This window comes from Trichoderma asperellum, chromosome 4, assembly GCF_020647865.1.
Source record: "Trichoderma asperellum chromosome 4, complete sequence".
In the NCBI taxonomy this organism is placed as follows: Eukaryota; Fungi; Ascomycota; class Sordariomycetes; order Hypocreales; family Hypocreaceae; genus Trichoderma; species Trichoderma asperellum.
The window spans coordinates 3,544,434-3,560,960 of record NC_089418.1 but is presented as its reverse complement, the minus strand read 5'-3'; the positions used below and the strand labels follow the sequence as shown (position 1 = coordinate 3,560,960).

General features: G+C 49.7%; 6 protein-coding genes across 6 annotated transcripts; 2 read left to right on the top strand and 4 right to left on the bottom strand.

Annotated features, from left to right (window-relative positions):
- Window positions 1-150: 150 nt before the first annotated feature.
- TrAFT101_007553 (uncharacterized protein) lies at window positions 151-1,600 on the bottom strand. The gene is made up of 3 exons (XM_024900481.2): window positions 1,595-1,600; window positions 1,126-1,293; window positions 151-1,072 (listed from the first exon to the last, which is right to left on the bottom strand). The coding sequence occupies exons 2-3, from the start codon at window positions 1,237-1,239 to the stop codon at window positions 218-220; spliced, it is 969 nt and encodes a 322-aa protein (XP_024759347.1). The 5' UTR covers window positions 1,240-1,293; window positions 1,595-1,600; the 3' UTR covers window positions 151-217.
- A 1,036-nt stretch (window positions 1,601-2,636) lies between these two features.
- TrAFT101_007552 (uncharacterized protein) lies at window positions 2,637-4,188 on the top strand (the record flags this gene model as incomplete). Its single annotated transcript, XM_024910004.1, has 2 exons — window positions 2,637-3,164; window positions 3,283-4,188. The coding sequence occupies 2 exons, from the start codon at window positions 2,637-2,639 to the stop codon at window positions 4,186-4,188; spliced, it is 1,434 nt and encodes a 477-aa protein (XP_024759348.1).
- A 65-nt stretch (window positions 4,189-4,253) lies between these two features.
- On the bottom strand, window positions 4,254-6,112 carry TrAFT101_007551 (uncharacterized protein; the record flags this gene model as incomplete). The annotated part of the gene is made up of 5 exons (XM_024910683.2): window positions 4,254-4,290; window positions 4,992-5,014; window positions 5,092-5,144; window positions 5,207-5,765; window positions 6,095-6,112. The coding sequence occupies 5 exons, from the start codon at window positions 6,110-6,112 to the stop codon at window positions 4,254-4,256; spliced, it is 690 nt and encodes a 229-aa protein (XP_024759350.2).
- Window positions 6,113-6,719: 607 nt separating this feature from the next.
- Window positions 6,720-8,951, top strand: TrAFT101_007550 (uncharacterized protein). The gene is made up of 2 exons (XM_066128077.1): window positions 6,720-6,740; window positions 6,810-8,951. Exon 2 carries the CDS (start codon window positions 7,104-7,106, stop codon window positions 8,811-8,813), a length of 1,710 nt encoding a protein of 569 aa, XP_065984192.1. The 5' UTR covers window positions 6,720-6,740; window positions 6,810-7,103; the 3' UTR covers window positions 8,814-8,951.
- Window positions 8,952-9,275: 324 nt separating this feature from the next.
- TrAFT101_007549 (uncharacterized protein) lies at window positions 9,276-10,933 on the bottom strand (the record flags this gene model as incomplete). The annotated part of the gene is made up of 3 exons (XM_066128076.1): window positions 9,276-9,953; window positions 10,163-10,712; window positions 10,836-10,933. 3 exons carry the CDS (start codon window positions 10,931-10,933, stop codon window positions 9,276-9,278), a joined length of 1,326 nt encoding a protein of 441 aa, XP_065984191.1.
- Window positions 10,934-12,572: 1,639 nt separating this feature from the next.
- On the bottom strand, window positions 12,573-14,897 carry FPR4 (peptidylprolyl isomerase fpr4). Its single transcript, XM_024900570.2, has 4 exons — window positions 14,664-14,897; window positions 13,988-14,473; window positions 13,235-13,889; window positions 12,573-13,171 (listed from the first exon to the last, which is right to left on the bottom strand). Exons 1-4 carry the CDS (start codon window positions 14,748-14,750, stop codon window positions 12,966-12,968), a joined length of 1,434 nt encoding a protein of 477 aa, XP_024759353.1. The 5' UTR covers window positions 14,751-14,897; the 3' UTR covers window positions 12,573-12,965.
- Window positions 14,898-16,527: the final 1,630 nt, after the last annotated feature.

The following is a 16,527-nucleotide window of genomic DNA, read 5'->3' as shown; positions in this document are numbered from 1 at the left end:
GTGCTGGCATTACCTTTGAGATGAATAGACAGTAGCAGCAGGTAGAAACCACAGAGCTAATGATGTGCACTGTATTCCAGCTTATATCGAAGGCCGAGCCTATCAAGTGGCACAGGCCACGGCTGTTCAAAGAGGCAAACGCGAGTGTGAGGCAAACTTGTGTGTTTAAATAGGGAGATTCTATTTGGTGTAAGAATGGTATAAGAACAGCACCAGTCTAATCGTCCAACTCCCGTCCATAATCTACCAGCCGTATCCTCATAGCATCCTTCGGGTGAAACTGCGCCACGTTGGACCTGATGAGAAACCTTGCCGACGCCGTCTCGTACGGCAGCCGCACGTAGGCATCTGAGCTGCTTCCCTTCGCCTCAACAAGCTTGTTGAGTAGCTCCTCTGTAAGCTGCCGCATCTCCTCGCCAGCAGCCGTAGCCACATCTCTCTTTTTGCCGCTGTCGTCGCTCGGGCCCCAGATATCGTCTATGCGGCGCTGGTTCTTGTCCTTGTTGATCTCGCCTTTCGGCTTCTTGAGCTTCCCCTGCGCGTTGAAGCCCGCGGCGATCTCCTCAGCGTCGGCGTCCATTAGGTCTCCAACGACTGGGCCGCCCATGGCTTCTGCCGCGAGCATCACAGCCAGATGGTCGTTGATGAAGCGGTTGAGGGACTTCATCAGCTTGCTCGTCTCTTTGTTGTACTTTTGTTTCTTTCGTCGTAGTTCCTCGATGCGTTTGCGCGCTTCATCTTCTGGTTGCGCGTTGGCTCCAGAATCCGCCTCTGAGCGCAGAGTCTCGATTCTTTGCTTGAGAGCTTCGTTGAGGAGCTGCTGGTCCTTTAGCGCGGATTCATCATCCTTCAATCGCTTCTTTATTCTCTCGGTTGCGTCTGTCTGCGAAGCTAGAAACGCCTTGGACTCCTGGATCGTCTGGTGTGTCTTGCGCAGAGCCAGCAGCGCAGGGAGAACTGAGCCCGGGAAGGGGAGAAATGGTTCAGAGTTGGCAACGTCGTCAAAGGCTGTTTTGAGGATCTGAGCCTGGCCAGCGGCGGTGCTTGGGGCCTTATACTCTGCGGATCGCAACTATGACTGCTCTGTTAGTTGCTGTCTGGGCTGCGCTCAAGAATGGTCGCTACCTCGCTTAGCTGAGCTTCATATTCGCGGACTTTTCGCTGAAGTTCCTTTAGGGTATGGTCAATGTTTGTCGCATGAGACTGGGCCTCTGAGTTGTTGCGGGATCGATCATCCATGGTGTTGCGAGCTCCGTCCGTCCGTCGTGAGGAACTCGGTTGATTCGCTGTAAGCTCTCTTTTACAGATTGCGCCGGTTCAATGTTGTAAGAGAAACACGGAGTGAGGTATACCGTATCACATACTGTATGTATACAGTACAGATCTCTCCCGGTAGCGGCGAGATTCTAGCTTCTGAGAGGCTTGAGACGCGCTGCGGGGAAGTGACCGCCCATTGGGAAGCTTCTCTACTCCCCCGTCACACTCATTCTGGTGTGCGTGCCGCACTGTGCACTGTGCACCTGCCGCCGCATTTTAACTTGGCGGCTGAGTGTCGCGCATGCAATTGGGGTCATCACGTGATGCTTTCGCGGGCAATCTCCAGAGAGGGAGCCATAGGCCCTTTCGCCAACTCCAACGTCTCACCAAAGTTTCTTCTTCCCATCCGGCGATTCTTGTCTCCATCATCCCTCCCGCCACGCACCGACTCGTAGTCATCGATCCGATTGCATCGGCATCATCGCGTCATCGTTTCCAGCGCCCTGCGAGATTCCGTTTCGCCGCTGAACTTGAGCCATCTCCGCGCGCGGCTGTTCGCGTTAACTAGACCCTGCTTGGATTCCTGATTGGAAATCAGCCTCGGTCTTTTTTATTCTACGCAATCTTTGTCTTCTGTCCTTCTGTCGGAGTCTACCGCGTTAGCGTGCACGAGCGACAAGTTGCATCGTCGAGGCGATTCATCCGTATTCGCAAGACAACGGGCCGTCGAGAACTGGAGTTTCAAACGCGCAAGGTGTTGGTATTGCGTGAGCGTCAGCTACGATACTCACAAGGTCTTGACTAGGAGGGGAAAAAAGGTTTGAGTTGAGCGTTTTGTCTCTTCATCCTCTGCTTTCGAGACATATCCGTCCTAGTAACGATACGCTTCACCATCCTCTACACCGTCACCACCACTGCCATCAGCCACTCAGTTTTCATCATCGCCCTCTCTTTCCACTCACCACTTGGGACATTCATCGAATTCCCTACCATTTCGACACCTTTTTTTTGCGAAAGCTCTGGATCATCTAGACGCGGAAGAAGAGAGTTCCACCCTTTGAGAACACAACTCCTCCCACACTTATTCCGCTACACACAGTCTGGGCAGCGCCCTTTTGCGACACCAGAAAGTCACATCACGAAATCCTGCACACTCGAGACAGCCGATCCTTCACTACCGATTCCAGCCACTACACCAGCACGTTTTCCTTCGAAAACCCCCTGAGTGTAGATTAAGAAGAACATACGAAAAAAAAGAGAGAATTATAAAAAGAAAAAAAAATTCAGAGGATCTTTGATCGCCACCAATTAGACGAAGCTTGAATTCGTCTCCATCTTTCTGTGAAGTATACCACTCCTTTTTATTCAAGGAAACAAAAATGTCTGCTTCGCCCCCGCAACCGACTCAGTCGGCTAAGCGCCCTCTCGAGGAGCCTTCCTCGCCTTCTCGGGCAACTGACCAGCCGGAGGCCAAGCGACCCGCCTTGGACAAAGATGCCAAGCATAACGAAGAGACGGAGAAGCTCGAGCTTCCCACCGAAGTGCCCGCGGAGGCTGCAGAGCAGAATGGCGAAGAAGAAAATGCCAACGGCGTCGCGGCCACAGAGTCAACGGATACTACCGCAACAGAAGCGGGCACCAGTGTCAAGGCTACCCCGACTGTCCCAATCTCAACAGCATCCTCATCTGCCGTGGCAGCTTCGGCCGCTGCTCACGATGAAAGCTCATGGATCCATATCAGAGCCGTCATCTCCAGCCCAGAGGCTGCCACCATCATCGGCAAAGGTGGCGAAAACGTATCAAACATTCGAAAAATGTCCAATGCCAAGTGCACGGTCAGCGACTACCAGAAAGGAGCCGTCGAGCGAATCCTGACCGTCAGTGGCATCGTCGATGCAGTTGCCAAGGTGCGTGCGAACCAACAGTCTCCTCTCCCCTCTCCCCATTTTTCAACATGTCGTGAGTTTCTTGTCCAAGGCGTTAGCACTAACACTCTCTTCCCTGTTTCTTTTCCCCATTACACAGGCCTTTGGTTTGATCATCCGAACACTGAACAACGAACCGCTTAACGAGGCATCCACCGCCTCCTCAAAGACATACCCCCTTCGTCTCCTGATTCCCCATATCCTCATTGGCTCTATCATTGGCAAAGGCGGCTCTCGGATCCGAGAGATCCAAGAGGCGTCCGGCGCTCGATTGAATGCCTCAGATTCATGCCTCCCCATGTCAAGCGAGCGCTCCCTTGTTGTGATGGGTGTCGCCGATGCCGTTCACATTGCCACTTACTATGTCGGTAGCACTCTGCTTGAGCAGCTCAACGAACGATTTGGCGGGCCCGGCGCTTCGGCATATGCCACCAGGAGCGGTGCACCAGTTGGCTCCATCCCTGGAGGCATGCAAGTGGTTCCCTACAGCCCGCAGCCGGCATCCGGCCACTACGGACGCGCAGAGAACTACGGTCGACACCAGGAGCGTCGGCCTCATCACATGCCGCCTGCACCATACCCCCAGCCGTATGCTCACGGCGCTCCTCACGGCGCTCCGGCGATTCCCATGCAGTACGGAGCAGGCCAGCCTGCTGCTTATGGAGCGGCTGCCCCTCACGTCCAGCCTCACATGGCTCCCCATACCGGCCCTCAAGCACACGGCGCTCCCCAGGGCCAGCCCATGCATGCCGGCATGCCAGGAGGCCCCATCACGCAGCAAATCTACATCCCTAACGACATGGTCGGCGCTATCATCGGCAAGGGAGGACAGAAGATCAATGAGATACGGCAGATGAGCGGCAGCGTCATTAAGATTAACGAGCCCCAGGACAACAGCAACGAGCGGCTAGTGACGATTACGGGAACGGAAGAGTGCAACCGCATGGCTCTTTACATGCTGTACTCTCGACTTGGTGAGACGCAAAACCGATCCACGGGAGCCTAAGCTTCTAACCAGTATCGAGCGACAGAATCTGAAAAGCACCGAATTTAACCACACCTCCTCTTCGTTTAATCATGAGCGACGATGTGGATGGTTAAAGACGATCTGCTTTTTAACATTGAGGGCGAGCATCAGTGAATGACGGCGCAAAGGGCAGGGCGAAAGGTCGGCTGGCTGCACTATGTAATGTATTTGCCAAGGGATCAATGAGATATCTCGTGATGCTGGCAACTACTACAGATACCTGGACTATTTCTCTCTTCTCTCTTCTTTTATTTTCCTTTTTTTTTGTAACTGCTCGGTTTTATTGTTTTTGTCGTTTTATCTTTTTTTTTTTTTTTGGCAGTCTAGAGATGGGATACTTGCTGTGACTGGGACTGAATTTAAGGGTGGACGAAAGAGGGCACAGAGCAATGATGATTAGAAACGGAGCTCTACGGTATATTTGGCGGCACGATGGTTGATTTGATTCGATTTGACTTTGATTCATTGATTATCAGAATGGGGTATCTATGAAGCTGGCTTTTACAATGAGGTGGATCATCGTTTGATATGATGCCAAGGGACTGCAAAACAAAAATGGACAGATGCTCTATAATATGCGATGGTTTCTTTTTTTTGTTCATTATGAAACTCCTCTTCTTCTTTTTTCGCTCTTAATTCATCTCTGGGGCGCTATAAAATGTCTATTTGATGCAACATAAAGCCGGCATGCAGTGCATAATCAGGCACCATCTTGATGCTGAAGCATTATCATGTACAGGCACCTTCTATGATGCGTTCGTTTGGGGGTATATAGCTTTTACAGCTTCTTGAAGTTGATATGATACTGTGGACAAGACGTTAGCATACGGTTGCCTGTATTCTCTCGCTGTTTCGATCACACAAGGATTTGTTTGTCCTCACCATGCTACGACCCTTGCTGTAGGGGAGAATACGAGGAATATTGGTGACAATGGCTGTAGTAGAAAGTGTCAGCTCAGACCAGGTCAGATCACTTTGTGGAGGCATGGAAACGCACTGCCGCCTTCTCCTTGCAGGGCAGTATGAGCCTTCCTGTTAACCCAGCCCAGCAGCAGAATCACCTCCTTCTGCTCCGGCACTTGCTCGTTGACGTTGGTGACGGTCTTGTACTCGCCGGTGGCGCCACCAATCATACCCGGCAGCTTCGCGTCCACGAGCGTCTGGACGAACGGATCTAGGCGCTCCTTGTGGAACTCGTCGCCGACGCCATAGTTGATGAAGAACTCCGTGCAGGGGGAGTGCAGGGGGATGCTCGGGTCGCACGTGGTTTCCTGCGTGGTCTTGATGACGCTGGTGGTGAACGGCGCGGCGTAGACGTCGGCCCAGGCCTTGAAGCCGGGGCTGTTGTGGAAGTCGTCGATGGCGGACTGGCCGGTCCAGCGGGCGACCCAGTTGTACTTTTCAGGGTGCTCGATCTTCTGGCCGAAGTGGAGGGCGATGAGGCCGGGGGTTGAGGCGAAGGTCTTGAGGTTGTCGAGCCAGGCCTGAGGGGGGGAGGAGGAGGAGGAGTCTTTGAAGCTGACGATGGCGATTTTGACGGTTTTGGGTATGTTGGGCTGGATGGTGTGATTTAGGGAGTTTGGACTGATTTTAGGAGGAGGAGGAGGAGGAGGAGGAGGAGGAGGAGGAGGAGGAGGAGGAGGAGGAGGAGGAGGAGGAGGAGGAGGAGGAGGAGGAGGAGAAGAATTCAGGTTTGGTTGGTTAGATTCCCTGTCTTTCTATTATAGGAGAGACGTTCTCATTACTATATATATGTGTGTGTGTGTGAATATATATATGTATGTATATACGACTCATTCCCGGCAAGCTCTACATATTTCGTTTCCTCTCATGCTCCACAACCACAAGAGCTTTATTTCTTTCTCAGCTCTTGGAACATCGTCACCGTCCCAAGCGTACGCATCTAAACAGCTAGTCCCCGTCAAGTATTCCATGAGACTTACACGCCATCTCCACTGCCGACCATCAATCTATCCCAACGCTCTATACTTTTCTGGCAACAATACCGGATTAGAAAAGCATCGCAAGGTCTGATTGATAAGCAGTTCTACATTTGTATACGTGTATATGGGCTTCTGCTATTCTTCGACTGCCTGTCTTTAAGCTACCTATACAATAAGCATAATTGTAATGCATGCTTCACAAAATGGATTTATAAAGCATGGAACGCTGTCGTATGCCTAGCCGGCCGCACTACTACGCAATTGCCCCTTTGAGGAATAAAATTGCCAATAAGCGGTTGCTTTTTGAGTTGAGCGGGGCAACTTTTCCCGAGATTTAATTGGAGCCGCTCTGGCAGCGTTGGATCTACGGTGCGTAGCCGGCTTTGCTCAACCAAAGTAGGGGCCCAGTAGATCTGCATTGCCCGTTCTTGTAAGTCAATATCTATGATGGTACTATTTCGTATGATGAGTTTACCATTTTGACATAGACGTGAACGTAGAACTTGGCGTTGATCGTGATGAAATTGATTTGATCGTCTGTAGTGAAGTTGGTGTATTGAGATGCTGCCTAGCGGAGGAGAAGCCACTGTCAGCTCCCTATAGGCAACTCTAAAGACTCTAAAGCCAGCACTATTACTCACTACCAGGTATATGCAGATACGATGTATGTGCCCTGCCGACAGTTCGATACTTTGGGCATTGCGGCCTCACAACTTGCAATCATCATCGTCACCACCGCCACATTCGCAGCCATCGCCACAGCCATGCATCGCCTCAGCTGATGCCAAATACACACGCAATTGACACGAACAAAGCATTTGGATACTCTCCGGCGTCTCAATTGACTGCATCGCACCCCGTCGGCCCAATTGGCCAGGCTCTCAGCCTCGTCAGAAGCACCAGCAGCAACGCATCCAATTCAGCGCACTCCCTACCTACTCCAGCCTCGCCATGACATCCACAGACGCCGCAGCCGCGCAAAGCTACGCAACGCCCCCCGTCACACAGATCCGCCTCCTCTCACTCAACTGCTGGGGCCTCCTCTTCATCTCCGACCTGCGCGCCCCGCGCCTCGCTGAGATCGGCCGCCAACTGGCCCTCCTGGACCCTCCGCCAGACATCGTCTGTCTCCAAGAATGCTGGACGCGCGACGACTACCAGGCCATCTGCAAGGCTGCCGCTGATATCCTGCCCTATGGCAAGTTCTACAACAGCGGTGCCTTTGGCGGCGGCTTGGCACTGCTGAGCCGGTGGCCGGTGGAGACGAGCTCCATGTTCAGGTATCCGCTCAATGGCCGGCCGACTGCCTTCTGGAGAGGCGACTGGTATGTCGGAAAGGGAGTGGCAATTGCTGGCGTGCGATACGGCCCGGGGGAGAATGATGTGATTGAAGTGTTCAACACTCATGTGGGGTTTTTTTTTTTTTTTTTTTTTTTTAACCTGCCCTTCAATCTCATTCTCACTCTACTCCTTTTCATCATGATTGATACATATGCATATAAATATTCATATGAGAGAGAAGAGAGTGTGAGGTGTGAGAAGAAAAGAGACACGCCATTTCACGGCCCACCTCACCTCAACTTTCATCCATCTCACTCATCCTTCATTTCTTCATGCCAATTGCTAACACAATCGTCACAGACCCATGCCCCTTATGAGAGCGGTCCCAAGGATACCTACCTCTGCCACCGCACAGCCCAAGCCTGGGAAATCTCCAAGCTCCTCCGCGCCGCCTCCCTCTCGGGCCGCCTCGTCGTCGCCCTCGGCGACTTCAACATGACGCCGCGCTCGCTCCCTCATCGCATCATCACCGCCCGCACCCCCCTCCGAGACACATGGCGTGTCCTTCACCCGGAGAGCTCCCTCGGAACCGCAGACGACCCCGTGGAAAAGGCCAGAGGTCTCCCTGTGCCCACTGCCGGCTACAATATCAAATTCAACGGCTCGACCAGCGACGGCCTTTACAACACCTGGCGCTGGTCAAAGAGCGCCCAGAAGAAGCTCAAGACCGACCCATGCCCTGTAGATGCAGACAGCCCCGATCCTCGCGGAAAGCGCCTCGACTACGTCTTCGCCACCACCGGACGCACCCAGCCCAATGATGCTTCAAACTCGGGCTCTCAATCTCGCGGCTGGGTCGTCCACTCCGCGTCCGTCGAGATGACCCAGCGCCATCCCGAGCTCAACGTCTCCCTATCCGACCACTTCGCCGCCTCAGCCATCCTCAAGCTCCACGAAATATCGCCCTCCTCCCCCGTCCCCGAACTAGACGCCCAGCTCATCCCCCCCGCAGATGGCCAAGTCCTCGACACCCAACCCCTAACCGTCTCCGACTACGACGAAATCCTCGCCATGACGGACTGGTACATGACCCGCGAAGTCAGCCAACGTTTTTGGCGCGCCATCCACTTCTACGCCTCCGTGCTCGTCTGGATCGGCTGCCTCGTTGCCGTGTGGTGGAGCCCGCGCAACTTCGTGGCCTTTATCCTCATGCTCGTTGCCAGCCTGGGACTCGCCACGGGGGTTGTAGACGGCTTGCTTGCTCTTCTCTTCTTCTGGTCTGAGATTCGTGCTCTTAGGGAGTTTGAATGGGAAATTCGTACTGCCAAGTCATTTCTTTCGCCAGATCATGGGGAGAAACCTCCAATTGCCAATGTATAGATGAGGCACACTACCTAAAAAGCAACTAAATCCGTAAAAAAGCCATAATTTGTATTGAACACTATTTTTTTCTCTGGATATTATGAGAATAAGATAATCTTTCTTTCTTATAAAATTATATAATTCACAAATTTTTTTTTACTAAAGGAATGGAAAAAGAAGCTTCGTAGCTTGTAGGTCATGTCAAAGAATAAGAGGAGATAACATCAAGTAGTGAAAACTAGAAGCATGCAGCCATAAAGGCCGACATGAAAAAGTACAGTAGCTCTCGGCTGGAGATACTATGAGTATATTGGATAATCACTTCCTGAATCAATACATTTAATTCTATTCTATTCGTTAAGCCTGCTATATGATTTCTTTCTTTTCTTTCCTTTTCTTTTCGTTACGCTGATCAAGACAAGGCCTCTTATACGCAGCGCCCATCTAACAATTCAGGGCTTCAGTTCATTAATTTAGGCATTAGTAGGTCATCCGCCTCACGCTATGCCATGCATAACCCATAAAGGCGCTCTGTTTCCTCACCGCCATGGCCGTATCCTTCATGTGCTCATCTCGTAGAATAATATCCCTTGGTCGCTTGGGCACCTTTCGCCCATATTCCCTCACAAATCTCTTCAGCAACTCCTTCTCTTCATCCTCAAATGCACTCATCGAGTCAATTTCCAAGTCCCTGCTGCGAAGAGCTCCAGAATCATGCGGCGTATTGATCAGGCGAATTGCCACATTTTGTACAGCCATATCATATCCTCGTAGAATCCATCGAACTTCTTCGTCTGTGAGCCCAGGCTTTTCTGTTACCGACTCTATTCGATCGTCAAGAGGCTCAGATTCATTAAAATAGTGAGTGTCCTCAAGGCTATTGATATGAGGGATGAAGGGCGGTGTAACATTCTGTATCGTATCCCACGGAATAGGCTTGAAGAATCTATGTGTTTTGATATCTTCAGCATCATCTGGAAAAACATACCGGCCGTATCTGTCCGTCGGTATCCCTATTTCCGGCTGACTTTGATCCAGCATTTGGTATCGTTTGGAGCAGAGCCGAATTTCTTTGTCTTGGATCAAGCGGTAGATCAAGTCTTTACATTTATCGCTGACGAACGGTCTCACGGGAAACCGAAATTTTTCTTTATGGGCCTTCAATGGCATTAGTATTCGTGTTCAATGCATGGTCTGCGTGATTATGAATCAAATCTGCTTACTAGGATGTTTTGTTTTGTGGGCTTCCTCCCTTCGTCCGAAAGAAATGGCGTGTGTCCATAGAGGCACTCGAATAGAATGATGCCGATGCTCTACTAGTCACATCTCCCGTCGTAGTACGTTTGAAAATTTTGTGCTTGGATCACCTCGGGGGCCATATACTGGCTTGTACCAACGACAGAGTTTGCCCTCGTACGGTTGCCGCGCCTGTGCCTCCATTCCAAAAGAGTAGCAAGGTCTTGATCGCTTCCTAAGCTCTGCTCATCATGCCGCTCAATATCACCCATCAGAACACGCGCTTTCTCGGCCCGCCCTTGGATGCCTTTATTGTCTTCTTGATCCTTTTCATCTCCTTGAGCATCGAGGTTCAATTTCCGCAGAAGTGAGTATCTATGGTAATTGTAATATGATGCGTCATGAGGCCATTGCCCGTCAAACGCAAGCCCAAAATCGGAAATTTTGAGATGTCCGGAGCTGGATATTAGAAAATTATCAGGCTTGATGTCGCGGTGAATGAATCCAAGACGATGGGCTTCCTCAACGGCCAATATCATCTCGGCAATGTAGAAACATGCCACAGCTTCGTGTAGTATGTTTTCGCGGATCAACAAGCCCAAGAAGTCTCCGCCGGGCATGTATTCCATAACGAGATATAGATTCGACAAGTCATCGAAGCTTGCAACCAGTGGCACCACCCTAATCAAGAAATGGTAAGTTTAAAGAAAATGAAATAAAATTTGGAAATGCATGCCAAGAGGAAAAGATCCAAAAAGAAAAAAAAAAGGGGGGGGAGCAGAAGAAGCAGAAGAAGGCGCTCACCAGCTAGATCCTTCATAAGACACAAGAAAATCCCTCTCAGCGCGAAGATGTCCCTCCTGGCTGCTTCGAAGCATGTCCGACTTTCGTATGACTTTCATTGCAAAAACTCGACTTGGGTAAGAGTACGACGAGTCTAATTTCTCACGTACCAGCTTGACAACTCCAAAACTACCCTTGCCCAATACTTTGAGAAACTCGTATTTCGAAGCACAGATACTTGTCTTTTGCTGTTTGGCTTGAATTGTGCATTTGGACTTCAAAATTCGTATATCTCTCAGGCGACAGCTCTCCCGATAATAGAAAGTATTGTAGGTAAGGCTATTATTGCCAGGCATCATATATGCACTACGAAAGAGCTCTTGATGAAACTGCTGGCGCCGGAGAGAGCGACGATATGCCTCGCTGCAGAGCTCGTTAAAGTAGGTCTCCAGGTATATTTTAGCCGCTGCTGCTTTTTCTACCGTCAGTATAGTTGGCTTTGGCTTGTCTACCGTCGACTCTTCGATAGTCCCTAAGCCTGCTCCCTCGGGGCTGGATCGAGTCCAACGGCTCCGACGGCTTAGCTTTCTTCTTGGACTTCCTCCTTTCGCTGAAGGCGAGCTGGAAAAGCGAGAATCGACTGATGTTTTCCTGGTTGAGTTATTTTCTAGGCCAGTCAGTCTACTGCTGTGGGCGGACGACCATATACGATCTCTCTCGCTCGAATCATCATCAGATTCCGTAACACTGGTCAGACCTGAAACCAAATCTTTCTGCTGTGATGAAGAGCCGCAGGCCGTAATAGTTGCGCGTGGAGAAACTTGTTGGCTGTTGGGCCGTAGCTTTTGTATAAGTCCATTCGCCACCATGAACCCTTTTGTTCCTTTTACCTTTCGTAATATCGAGACATCGTTACTTGGAGCAACAACAGCCGGATTTTCCCCTCTATTCAAAGACCGACACGCCTCGCTTGTATACCAGTCAAGAGCAACAGAACTTTGTGAGCCTGTAAGTTATCAGCACTGAGTAAACAGTCTTACAAGAAGCATAAGGGTGGCGCAAAGGACCGAATTACCATGACTATTCCTCTCCACCCTTCCCATCAGCTTGCCCCGAATTTCAGACCATACTTTTGAGCCCTTGCGATGAAGCTTCAAGATGTCAGAACCTACATGGCCTTCTGTGCCACTTGATAGAGGCTGAATCGAGGCGGCAGAAGGTTCCTTTGGACTATTTGGCATAGAGTCCAATACTGGATGAGTTCGTTGGCCATTGTGATGCTGAGGTAGCATTCTGTTTAATGGATATGAATGAATAGGCCACAACCCTTTTCTGAATAAAAAGAAAGAGAAGAGGATGCCGATAGACTCTGTTGATTGTATGTTTCTTTTCCTTTTATGAGCTAGCATTTAATAAATGAATGAATGACGGCGTCGCAAATTCGGCGGAAGACGCGGTGGGGAGAAAAGGAGAGATGGAAGCTGAAGAGAGTTGGAAGTTTAGGACAAGAATGGCAGAGGATAAAATATGGCGCTGCTTTTCTATCACACGCTCTTTCCATGTTTATGGGTATTTCTCGATCACTCCTTTTGCAACTTATACGAGAGGGTCAAATCGATAAGAGAACTCGCATCTAGGGACTTCGGCATCTGTCTCTGGATCAGACATATCATTGACGCCATATCAAACATGGCGGATTTACAATGGGAAAAGGGCAAAAGGCGAGTGAAATAAGAAGCATTTTGATGATTTTATTGTGTTGTATTTCACTGTATAGACGTCTAAATCGCCTCCATTCAACCATAGTAGAGCCGTCCCAATTCTTTTAGTAACGGCTGCGATATTTAACACAAGGGCTAACATTTGCCCATTTCGCATAATATCCCCATCTTTCAACCAATCCCGAATCTTCGCCCTCGTTACCCCCCCCCCTGGACTCGCATGTGATGCCGGGTGTCACATCGCACAATCCCTCACGCCTCTTAAGCAGCTTACGGCCTCAGGTTCTTCGTCCTTGAGCAGTATTTGAAAGGAAACGCAAAATTATATTGAACCATGTCCAGCTTCGGGTAGAGATGAAGAATTAATATACGCAGCCGCAGAAACCATCCAACGCCGGTCCCAAGTTTTAATTCGACTTTTGACTCTGATTTATTTGATTTCAAGAAGCTTGACGTCGAAAGTCAGCTGGCTGTTGGCAGGAATGCCAGGCAGGCTCTTTGAGCCGTAAGCCAGGTGAGCAGGGATTGTCAGTCGTCGCTCACCGCCGATGGCCATGCCGACAATACCAACGTCCCAGCCCTTAATGACCTGGCCTCGACCGATCTTGAAAGAGAAGGGCTTGCCCTTCTTGTTGGCTGTAAGGAAACTCAAGTTAGTTGCTATGTCTAGGACAAAATGTAGTCATGGACGAAACATACCATCAAACTGCTGACCGTTCTGGAGCTTTCCAATGTAGCGGACACCAACGGTGTCGCCGTTCTTGACGGTGCGGCCCTTGCCGATTGTGCGGTCATCAACGGTAACGCCCTGGACGTTCTTGACACCGAGAGAAGACTTGCCGGCCGGCTTGGTTGATCCAGTGGGGCCCTGCTCGAGGTTCTTGGCGAACTGGACCTTCTTGGCATCCTTCTTGGCCTCCTCCTTCTCCTCGGCGGCAACAGCCTCGCCCTTGTTGTTCTTGAGCTTCTTCTGTTGCTTCTTGGAAAGCTTAGACTCGGAAGCCTTGGAGATCAGCTCGTCAAGGCCCTCGGCTTCCTCGGCAGAACGCTTGTTCTTGCCCTTCTTGCTGTCGGTAGGAACCAGCTTGGGGACTTCTTCATCGGACTCGATCTCAGTAACGCGAGGATCCTCAAGATCATCGAGGTCGTCGCTCTCCTCTTCGCTGTCATCCTCACCTAGGCCATAGTCCAGCTCATCGGGAGAAAGGTCGTAGTCATCCTCATCCTCATCCTCATCCTCCTCATTATCGTCCATAATGTAGTTACCGGTCAGGTAAACAGTGTGTGTGCCTGAGACAACGAAGAAAATCTTCTCGCCTTGGTTGACGGTAATATCGAGAGGTTGCTGGTAGTTCTAGACTGGGGGTTAGTATATCGTACGAATCATAATTTGACGAGCTTCGCCCCATAAGAAAAATTCTTCATGGGGCTCTTAAAATCTGTGAAGCTTACCCGCTCGGTGTCGAGAGTGCAAACGACGAAATTCTCAAGATCGCCTGCCTCGCTGTCGTCGTCCTCGGAGTCTTCTTCATCCTCGGAGTCTTCCTCCTCTTCCACAACAGCCTTGCCCTTGCCCTTGGCGCTGGGGGCGGCCTTCTTGCCCTTCTTGGGCTTGGCCTCAGCATCCTCCATCTCCTCATCATCAGAGCCAACGCCGTTGGCGGCCTCCAGAAGCTTCTTGATTGCAGCAGCCTGCTTCTGCTTCTTAGCCTTGGAGAGGTCGCTAGGGCCACCGTTGGACTCGTCATCCTCGTCGTCAGAGCCTCCGAGGAGAGCGTTCATGTATTGATCGCTGAGCTCGTCATCCTCGTCCTCGTTGTAGCTGGAGAAGGCGCGCTTGACCAGACGCAGAGTTGATCGAGGGATGGAGGGGGCGTTCTTGGAATCATCAACATCGGCCTCCTCAGTAGGATCCAAAGCGGCCATAGTGATGCGGAACTATGACATGAAAGATCGATGATTAGCGTTAACCAGACAAAATTACATAATTCCACCATGGTTGCCTTTTCTTTTGGCGGCATCGTTTCGATCAAGCAGTGACATGAGCGCTTCGTGTCGCATTGAGCTCAATCTCAATGATAACATACTAAAGAACTTGCAGCCAGAGGGAAAAAGAGAAAATACCTACAGAGGCAGGGAATTCCAAGTTGGCCGGGATCAACACCTCTCCAGGCGGGACCTCGAGGCCATAAACGGGACCGGGAACAGCAGCCATTGTGATAGAAATATTAAATTTCGGTGTTGGCTGTTATAGCTGTAATTCAAAGGAGAGGCTGTAAAATGAAAGCGAAGAAGAAAAAACTCTCGAGAGAATGTGGCTCTGCTTGTTCCAAAGTCTGGAGGATCGCGTCGAGGAAAGGAAAAAAAAGAGGCGAGAAGCTCAAAAAATTTCTTAGTCGGATCTTTTTTTTTCGGTCTCCGTTCAGCCATCTAACGTAGACCTCCCCACCTGGTAATTCTGGCCAATAGAATGATACGATAAGGTGCTTATCGCTATCCGTGTCGCTGGCTCAGCAACCAACCCCGCCCGGATGGAGCCACTTATGCACGCCGGTGGATCCCCACGCCATTCCACGTCTTTCACCGCCTGCAGATCGTGGAAAGCTGAAGCTATCGTGATAAGTCCAATTGTCGCGTGTTCGATGGGTGACGTATCTTCTGTATTCATTGGTGAAGAATTAACTATGCAATGCATGGTGTGAGAATCAAGCATTGCAATGCTAGTTTAAATCTTCTTATGATACAGAGATCTCATCTTGACTCAATTTGGGCTTATACCTTCTATTCGACGTCAGGCAGCAGAGAGATGACACTCTATTCTATGTAAGTCTCGTGCGCACCATACCATTCCTTTAGAATAACTCTGGATGCTACTCATTGTTGCTCTTCATGCTCTTATATAAAATATGCCCTGGAGAAATCAGTATACAGACTGCTCGCCATATAAGCTGATATTACTTATATTCCTCTATATGTAAAATCCTACTCCTCCCTCTGGAGTGCTGACCGGTACTTGCGCATATATAAGTATGAGTCTCTTCAGCAAATTATCACTCATTTTTTCTTCAACTCTGTAGAGAAAGTTTTAAGCTAGCTTTTTGCCACATCCATTCTTCTTCAGAGTGCCATCTCTATCATATTAAGTAATACGAAGTAGTACCTAGAAATGTTCTATACGGCTATTCCACAGCTGCACCCCTTTGCCTCAAAATTAGAAGAGCATCTAAGCATACGGATATCCCATCTTCCTAATCTCCAATATGATTAGTCAGATGGCCTTAAAGCCGCATTAATGCACATAAGGTATCTAATTTTGCGAAATGCAGATTTATCTTTCTCTCTTGTGCTCAAGTGGCCGCAAAGCCCTCTCCGCCGATACTACCTCTGTCCATCTGCACTTGTATACACAATCTGGTCTTGATATCGCCTCTCTCTCTGGAAGTGCTAATCTGATGCTGCATTAAAGCATATCTCGCCTATCCAGGTACCATCGTTCAATGATTGGCTGAGATGTTAGATTGGCATCTGTTTCGTCGCTGGACTCAAAGGCTCCACTAATCTTCAACTCTGCACCCGTAGTTTCGGCCCTTGGCATTTGCGGATGCAACAGCTCGGAAACGATGCATTAGCCGCATACTCTAAAAAATAAATTAGATGTTTTCACGCTCCAAAATTTAACTATTCAACATCTTTAATCTATGCATAGATATAGCAAGGAGATATAGAAAGGAGTATCTCGTAAAGGATGATAGAAGATTTAAATTACAAATAAAGAATATTCGTTTATTAGGTACTTTTCTTCCTAGTACAGTGTCTTGCTTCCATTTGGGGTATTAACTACTACCTCTACTAATCTAGGTAGTACTAGTAGATACATGTAAATATACTATGTTAGATCTCTGCGTCAAGCAGATACAAAGCTTAGTTGTCAGATTACATAGATTGTCATTATTTCCTTCCATCATTTAGTGTTCGTGGCCGTGTTGGTGCAA